Source organism: Sphaeroforma arctica (genome assembly GCF_001186125.1).
Source record: "Sphaeroforma arctica JP610 unplaced genomic scaffold supercont1.117, whole genome shotgun sequence".
NCBI lineage: Eukaryota > Ichthyosporea > Ichthyophonida > Sphaeroforma > Sphaeroforma arctica.
This window is the reverse complement of record NW_014040441.1, coordinates 5,036-14,024: the sequence shown is the minus strand read 5'-3', so window position 1 is coordinate 14,024 and position 8,989 is coordinate 5,036. Positions and strand designations below refer to the sequence as shown.

Here is an 8,989-nt window from a genome sequence, read left to right as displayed (position 1 = left end):
TATATATATATATATATATATATATATATATATATATATATATATATATATATATATATATATATCGAGCATAGTGAACTTCATTGTAACTTATTACTCGTATTCACCTAAAACTTCCACGAGTGTGTCAAGCATATACATTTAGCCTTACAGCTATGCCTTTTAAACTGACCAAGGTTTTATACGGTTGCGACTAAGTTGATTTATAGCTGCGCGTGCATTTTTTTGGGGATGCGATATTTGTACCCCGATCGTATTCAGTCGCCAGTCGACCTGAAATGATATCGAGGCCATATATATCACCTGTGTGTACCGACGTTTTTCGATCCTAATCTTGTACTTGTACTCATACTCTTGTGGACATAAAAGAACATCATATAAAGAATTAGACTTAGCTCTGAACTCGTGATTGGGAGTGTTATCAATTGCAAGTCTTTATTTTGCAGGCTCGAAAAGAGTCTATCATTGCACAGCTTGAAGCGTTGCTATGAGACATACATACGATATTCATTTTGCCCTGGATTTTTTTACTTTAATAATTTTATACGTGGGACTTCAACCCGGTGGTCGAAGCATACTTCATTACTTGGTGTGCATCACCATGTAGTGATGGCAAGGGATGTGCTTTAAAAGCACGACGCTGAATGAACTACAAAACTCTCATGTTTAAGGATCCGATACGGTCTATTCTGGAGCATTATCATCACATCCATACTGACACCTATCAGGCTGTGCAATCCACTCTCATACACAGATTGCTTCCATGTACTGAAGACAGACATGCTACGGACATTTTTACCTGTGCCAACAAGTAAGTTTTGAGACTGTAAATACAGTTAGTATCGTCCACTTCGCGTAATTTCTTCAAGTAATGCCAGCACGGCTTTGGTTGCCGGTAGAGAAATGCTTAGGGTTGAGGTAGTGTGGCCGAACTCTACCATTATGTATATATAGTATATATAATCTTGCATTTTTCATTTTTATCAAGCTCTCCAACATGCCTTGATGAGCTTGATCTCAATTCCAAACTCTCTAGCCATAGCCTTCTTCTGAAAATTGGCTTGCCCATTGCTCAAATTCAAGCTCTCTTACTTTATGCTCAGCTTTTCACGCTCCTGCAGTTTTCTATCGCTCATTGAACCGGCAATCAATGCTCCTTGTGGCAATAACGGCAGCTACCCCTAACACGTCAGTTGGGCCAAACGAAGCTGCGCAAGCTGTCATACAAGCGCCTGCGAGTGTTTTTAGGATATTGAATCCTTTCAGACCTCACAATGCTAATGATATGCATGCGCTACTGCTGCAAATACCAGATTCGTATATTCACAATGTAGGTGTCGTTCTACCGAAGCACACATTGTTCCTACTACCTAAGGCACACAAAATCTGTAGGCACTATTTCACTTAGTGATGTACGGGGCATAATATAACATACCTTGAGCTTCATTGCAGGCCAGGATCGCCGCAGGTGTCCCTACACCGGCAGTCACAGTATCAAAAACAGCTCCGGCTGCCGCATAACAAGCCATAGCTTGAACATTACAGGCTGTCATACATGCAGCAGTGGTTAGAAATGCATGTACATTGCCACACAGTAGCATCCATAATACGATGAATATAGAACGGGAGCGCATTGCGATTATCGAAATTGAGCTAATCTATGCATAGCCCTCTAAATTGCACACAGCAGAGCTCATAGTAAATTGAAAATGTGTGATAGTCAATTTACCGAGATGGCAACACGAAACGCGTTATCTCACAACAGCAACGAAAACAGGTATATGACACATCACAGTATATATGATTCTCTTATTGATTTTTTGGCTTCGGTTCTGTCCACATACGGTGTATGTGCCGATAATCCTTCCGAGTTTATTATTCAAACTAGGTAAATACAAAGTCAAAAGTTGGCCCCATTGCCTCAGGTGGAGAGTATTCCTTGCGAAGAGTTCCACAGACATTGCTGCAAATGTCTATATCCAATTAACGGGGTGTTTGCTTGTACTGTAGCGCTTATATAAATATAAAAGCATCATAATAGCTCTGAACTTTTGATTGTGAGCGATATCAATTGTAGGTCTTTGTTTCGCAGGCAATGTGAAGCTTTGCTTTGAGACATACGATATCCATTATAACCTGGATTTTTCGTCATAAGTAATTTTATATGTGATATAATCAACCCGGTAGTCGACTCTCACGCTCCTTGCTGATGGTCGGTCTTCACAACAACCCGGCGTTGCAAGTAATATCTGGACGACTGCTCAAACTGAGGATCAATTTTCTCAGCGGTACTTCATATCCAGTAAGACGTTGCGGGTACCTGTGTAAATTGGATATACAATATAGATGTGTACATACTGCATATGGCTGAGAACTCCTTGTATGTATGTTGTGTATTGTTGTAGAATCCGTTAAATCACCTGATATCAGCCCGTGATGAGCTTGATATTCAAAACCGGTCGGTGAGAAAAATCGCAATTGCCACTGCCGAGAGAAAGAGTTTCTCGAGAACGGAGATTTCGCCAGTTGCTGCTATAAAGGCAAATAGAATGCCCCTCGATAAGTCTAGATATGTTCCTTGATACAGGAACGACTTCAAACACTCTGATATATGCTGCGAAAGTTCCTGTAGGCTTTTCCATATCCCCTGGCGGAGTATGAGGAAGAAAGCGAAGACCACTACGAATATCCGGACCGCTGGCGCAGAAATCACCTCGAGACATAGTACAACAAATGACCCAAACAAGGCTGCGACGGACAACACCGCAAGCATCAGCCGGGTATTTGTATTGTAGATTTCGTATAACTGAGCCATTATTTTCTCACCGTTGTTGTTGGTAAGAGAAATTATTAGCGCAACCGCTATGACGACAGTAAAATCCGATCTATCCAGTTGTTAGAGCGCACCATTTCTTTGATCACCACCTCCGCCCCGCAAACGGAATTTAAGGCTTGATGAAATAGGGAGGAGTATATAACACGATCGAGCAATGGCCACTGCTGCATGGTGAAGCTAGACTTTAGCTTTGGTTATAGAATACACAATTGCGTCAAACGAAACAATAAAATCAGACCCTTTAGCCAAGGCTTCAGCCAGGGCAGACAGCTATGAGAACCGATAGTGATTTACAACAGTTTTATATGCATTCGTCCCTACTGCCAACCCACCAAGTTTTCCATCACATTATCCGAAGGTTGTACTCTAGTTCAATGGAAAACTAGGATTCGAGACAGTCTGTTACTCAGCCCACTCTGCCAAAAAGTACCCAACATCAAAATGCAAATGATAAGGACACAACTGCTGCACAAGCAGTGGCAAGATTGTCACAACAGGTAAATCCGTAGTGAAATAGCAGACAGTCCTTCAACTTTATCAGATGTCATTGTTTACCGTCATAAAACTCCAGTATTGTGCCCCAAGGCACTTAAAAATGTGATTTGACCAATACACGTATCTGTGCCATATCCGACTGGCCGATCAGTCTGAGTAGTGGCAAACTGTGACGCAATGAAATTTCCACGGTTGATATTCCGATTCAATCAATTTACTCGCCTGTAGTTGTGTTTCATTTTGCTTGCTTCTTAACCTCCTTTAGCACTACGAATTCTTGTTTTTTAAAAAGAGGTCGCATTTTTTAAGACATGTGTGCAACTATTTAGACTCCTTCGATAGCAAAACAAAATGCCATTGCCTGTATTAATACTGTACGATATGTTATTGAACTAGAGGCATGAGATAGAATTGAATACTCAGGAAAACACCGTTTTTAGAATTGTGCATACAGTGTGAAACTCGTATTCAAGATAACTTTTATTCCCTGCTGCCAACAGTGGCGGCCTGTTTTAAAATATAAAAATATACACAACCTGTTTATTTAGAAGGCTATGAAATATACCTATTATGTCAAGAACCACTGACCCATACCATCGTTGCCTCTTTTAGGGTCTTTGTTTTCTCTGGCATATGCATCATGTAAAAAAGTGAGAATAATAACTTCCTGTGAAAATATTGACTTTAGTTGAGATCCTTCACTGGAGGTAACGAGCCACATGATGTGTACACACATGCAAACTAAGTTTCAGTAAATCTAAACGGACACACTTCAAATCCTTTACAGCGTGTTCATCCGTTCACATTGCCGACAAAATAAAGAACCCCGCTACTAGAGTATTGAATCAATAATTGATCAAACACATGCAAACTAACGCCACTTAGTATCTCCAGCAATCTTATGCACTCGACCATTGTGCTTATATCATGACCCAGACGCTATATTTAAAAATGCACAAGTGCAAGACCAAGTACAATAGTATTTAGAGAAATCTTAAAACCACCATAAATATGGCCACCTACACACGCCACCTACGATTCTAGCCACCTACATACGCCACCACAATTAGGGCAACCTACACTTCCCACCTACGAAAAATGTATGTTTTAGCCAATCACTAGGACCCATATTTAAATTTTGGCACTGATAGTGACAAGTTGACACAAGTTGACATGTGACACCAACTATTAGTGCAATCTACATTTCTCACCGACGAAAAATGTATGTTTTAGCCAATCAATATCGAGTTGCTTGTAGTCGCGAGAGTTTTCAGAGCTGCGCAGTTTGTATTCATGTTTAATTCATATTTAGTGTGAGAAGACTATCCCGGTTAAGAACATATTCAAATATAAAAATACTGAAATGCACACCCCACTGTTGCCACAAACATTCTCAATTCATATTTACCTCTCAACGAGTGCCGCCTCGATAGTTTGTTACCCTGTTGGCGTCGTGGTATCTTCCAAGAACTAGCTAGTAAAGTGGGAAGATACCAGGAACTAACTAGTAAAGTATTGCTCTAGTAAACATTGAGGGTTAAACTTCAGTCCAGTGCAGTTTGTATTTATGTTTAATTTAATATTAATTCATTCAATTTGTGTAGTGTATGTAGTGAAAAATATATATATAAATTCCAAGTATGATTACTGTATGCACTAATTATGATGGCGTGTGTAGGTGGCTAGAACCGTAGGTGGCGAGTGTAGGTGGCTCTATTTATGTTGGTTTCAAGATTTCTCTAGTATTTACATATTCGACACCCACAAAAGTATTGAAATATTATTGATTATTTAGAACCCGCTGCCTTTCTATAGAGACAATCTCTGAAACTCATGCCTTCTGAAAATTGAACAAATCTAAAAATTTAAAAAATAGCTCACATTTGGCATCTGGCAGCAGCCGGCTATGGAAGATTGGAAGAAGGCTTTGGAAGTTTGGAAGTTTTGTTTCTTTCTTTCTTTTATTATTTTTAGTTTGTTCGTATTTTTTTGGGGGTTTTATTAAAATAAACCTTATGCGCCAAACAACAATACAGAAGCGGCTATTTTTTGTTTTAGAAAAAAAAGTATTTGAGATTGGACTTTGGGTCACTTTGGAGTTTGGACCGGTGCGGAAAGTCTCTATTTTGTGCTCTGCTCACTGTTGATCTCTGGGGCTGTGGGAGAACAACTGAGGAATGCTCAGTTGGTTGACCAAAAAAGGGTAAAAAAGGGCCTTGGTCCATATTCAAGGGCATACTGACAACATTCAGGGCCGGGAAGATCCTCACCTATAAAAAAGTCAGTGATGTGCATTACTCTATGGCTATTTCAGTAAATTTTGACTCGGTTTTTAACTATAGGACAAATTGAGTTCTTTATAGAACAAATTGGTCCTTAGTTTTTTGTATCCAACCTTCTGTCCTTTGCAGATAGAGTGTTCGCTGTACCCTAAAAATAGTTTAGGGTGGATTCCTTTTTTTGGCCCAGACATGGCCTTTCAATAGCGGAACACTTCAGGCCCATGGTTGGCTAAAATGGCAACTCTATTAGGACTATTTAAATAATTATAAAATATATATATATAAACAACACATACGGAAACACACAGTCAGAAGTACTATACTGATCCGTAATATATATATTCTTTTATATACAACCATGTTCAAGTCAGCTGGACTAATGCGAACGGCCGCACGTGCCATGCCTATGCGCAGTGCTGGAAGTATCAAAGATGCCGGTATGTTACGCTAGTTTATTGCTGTTGGGTGTGCTCGCGATCGTAGATGCCCTAGTGCTGTGTCAAGACTGGCAGCTCCGTATTTACCGCTATTGTTGCAGAAAATTCTAAACGTGTATGATAATTACACCTTATAGGCCTAAGAGCGTATTGGCGTATTTCTATGGTTTTGTTGTGTAGAGTGTTTTGTGGGTAACTATTAGTATTCCCTGTCCCTGTCACGAATATTCCTTTACTTTACCTACTATTCTCTTCCGCCTCGTTTTTAAGTATTATTGCTTTACGAAGCTACTGTCGACTGATAACTTCGTTTTCTAATATAAATCTCAAACCGTTAGACTATTACAAATCAATTAAACGTCTCGGTATTATTGAATTATGAACACAACAGCTTCTGTCTCGTTAGATTCAGTCTCTAAATTGAACTGCAATTAAGCCATGGTATTCTCAGCGTTCTTTGTGGTCGTAACGTAACTGGTTATAAAAATAAACCATATTAATATTATCTCACGCTTGTGTACTGCAGGAGGTGCTTTTGCCAAGAAGGGAGCCGCCCAGGAGGGAAAATACATGGCTGACGACGTATGTACTTAGTTGGGGATTTCGAGAGTTTTACTTGAACCTGTGATAGTCTTTGTCTGCCTGTACATTGTTTATGTGTGATCCTCGTGTTAGTTCGTCGTGATACATAAGTGACATATATGTAGCACGCTTGCGGCATGGATTTTCTGGATGGCTATAATGTCCCTTTGCCTTACTTTCAGTGTAGATCGCGTACACACAGCTTCATTTATCAGCATACACTTATATTTCCGACACTTACAAGCACACAAATATAAATTTTTAAACATTTATATATATGTGTGTTGTTATTGTTATTGTCAATATTAATACTATCATGTCTAACTTTCTCGCTATATTTGTGTTTGCTTTTGTATGTCTGTGTGCTGGTTGATGTATGCAATCCTACATATATAGTTGTGAATTTGTAAGCGTGGATGTATCAATCGTAGTTTTGACTGTATAGATACTGTATAATTCTACACACAACATTTTATACTTTGAAAGTGCACGATGCACTATTTGATCTTTTTCGTATTCAGATCAAGTACCTGCATAGTTGTATATATTCACATTCATATACAAATTTTCATTCACATTAAGTGTTATCTACATGTGAGTACATATAACCACACACACACACCTACGGCCCCGCGCACCCATTTACATATATGTTTTGTATGAATATATATTACCTATCCCTTTCACTAGTAATTGATTTTGGATATGTATTTTGTTTATATATAGGTATCGCTTGCTTAAAATAAAAGTACAGGTTACTTGTCAGAATGTTTACAACCAGGCATCAGCGACCATACAGTTTCAAATATGCACTCTAATCTAATAACCTTATTGTTCATATGTTTGACCACACGTGATATGCGAATGCATGTCCCTCGTTTGGTTGTTGTTAATTGTGTACTGAGATGTACATGTGTCTGTGTATGTTCGTGTACTAATAAATGGTGTCCCATTCAGATGTGAATCTTTGAGTTTATTTCGGATATGTAAATACAAGCACGTGTGTCTTTGTGGATTATGTGTTTAATCTGTTATATGCTGCAGCCCAGATGCCGTTAGAAGTAGAACAATTATGGAGAAAATATCATTTTGAAGTTCTTATACATATAAACCGCCACACGCATACACTTCTGTTTCTAGATATGTCAATACATAGGCATGTACAATACTATATCTGTCCAAAGGTTTGTTTGAACAGTAATATGCTGACAAAGTCCTCTCTAACCGTGTGATCCGTCTATATTATCTTTTTTTTTCCTTGTCTTTTGTCCTAATTCTCCATCACTATATCCATGTATCTTTCATATCTTGTTCCATGCATCTTTCATATCTTGTCTTAATTCTCCATCACTATATCCATGCTTCTTTCATATCTTGCCCTAATTCTCCATCACTATACCCATGCTTCTTTCATATCTTGTCCTAATTCTCCATCACTATACCCATGCACCTTCCCCCAGAACGCTGAGAAAATCAGGCTACTGAAGGAGGAGATCCGAAAGCACCCCGAGGATCACCCCGTCGCCGTAGCGCTACAGAAGGCCGTTAAGGACGCTGAGAAGAAATAAGCTGCACACACAATGCACATGCGTACTCAGACCTATTCCCATGCGTGTCTGAGCAAACGCGTGTGTCGTGGGGCTACTACAGCAGCTCACACATACACCCGTTGCTTGGCTTTGTTCTTGGGGAGTGTGTATTGTGCGTGGAACTGCGGGGGTTGTCGCTGGTAGAGGGAGGGCCTGTATTGCACGGATTGGCTTCCTTGTTCTCATGTTGTTCGCCGATGAGTAGGACTAACAAAATAAATAAACAGCAATTGAAGCATCACTTCGGATAGGGCAGGTGCGGTCCTATATGATTTGAAGATGGGTTTGCACCCAGCAAACAAGTTTGAATGTATACGGTATTGATTTTTCAGGATTAATCGTCGTGGCGATCAATATATTCATAAAAGTAGAGGGATGATGATTACATATAGTTATGTAAATCTAGTACTGATCACATCCATCCATATGTCTAGTACTGATCACATATATTCATATAAGTCTAGTACTGATCACATCCATTCATATAAGTCTAATACTGATTACATACATTCATGTAAGTCTAGTTCGGAACACATATATTCATATAAGTATAGTACTGATCACATATATTCATATATAAGTATAGTACTGAACACATATATTCATATAAGTCTAGTACTGATCACATATATTCATATAAGTCTAGTACTGAACACATATATTCATATAAGTCTAGTACTGATCACATATATTCATGTAAGTCATACATTTATATAAGTCTAGTACTGATCACATAATCATATAAGTATAGTACTGATCACATATATT

The 8,989-nt window shown here is 38.9% G+C and overlaps 1 protein-coding gene across 1 annotated transcript; it reads left to right on the top strand.

Annotated features, from left to right (window-relative positions):
- Positions 1-5,898: 5,898 nt before the first annotated feature.
- On the top strand, positions 5,899-8,505 carry SARC_02565 (hypothetical protein). The gene is made up of 3 exons (XM_014303657.1): positions 5,899-6,050; positions 6,577-6,632; positions 8,093-8,505. The coding sequence occupies exons 1-3, from the start codon at positions 5,972-5,974 to the stop codon at positions 8,198-8,200; spliced, it is 243 nt and encodes an 80-aa protein (XP_014159132.1). The 5' UTR covers positions 5,899-5,971; the 3' UTR covers positions 8,201-8,505.
- The last annotated feature ends 484 nt before the right edge of the window (positions 8,506-8,989 follow it).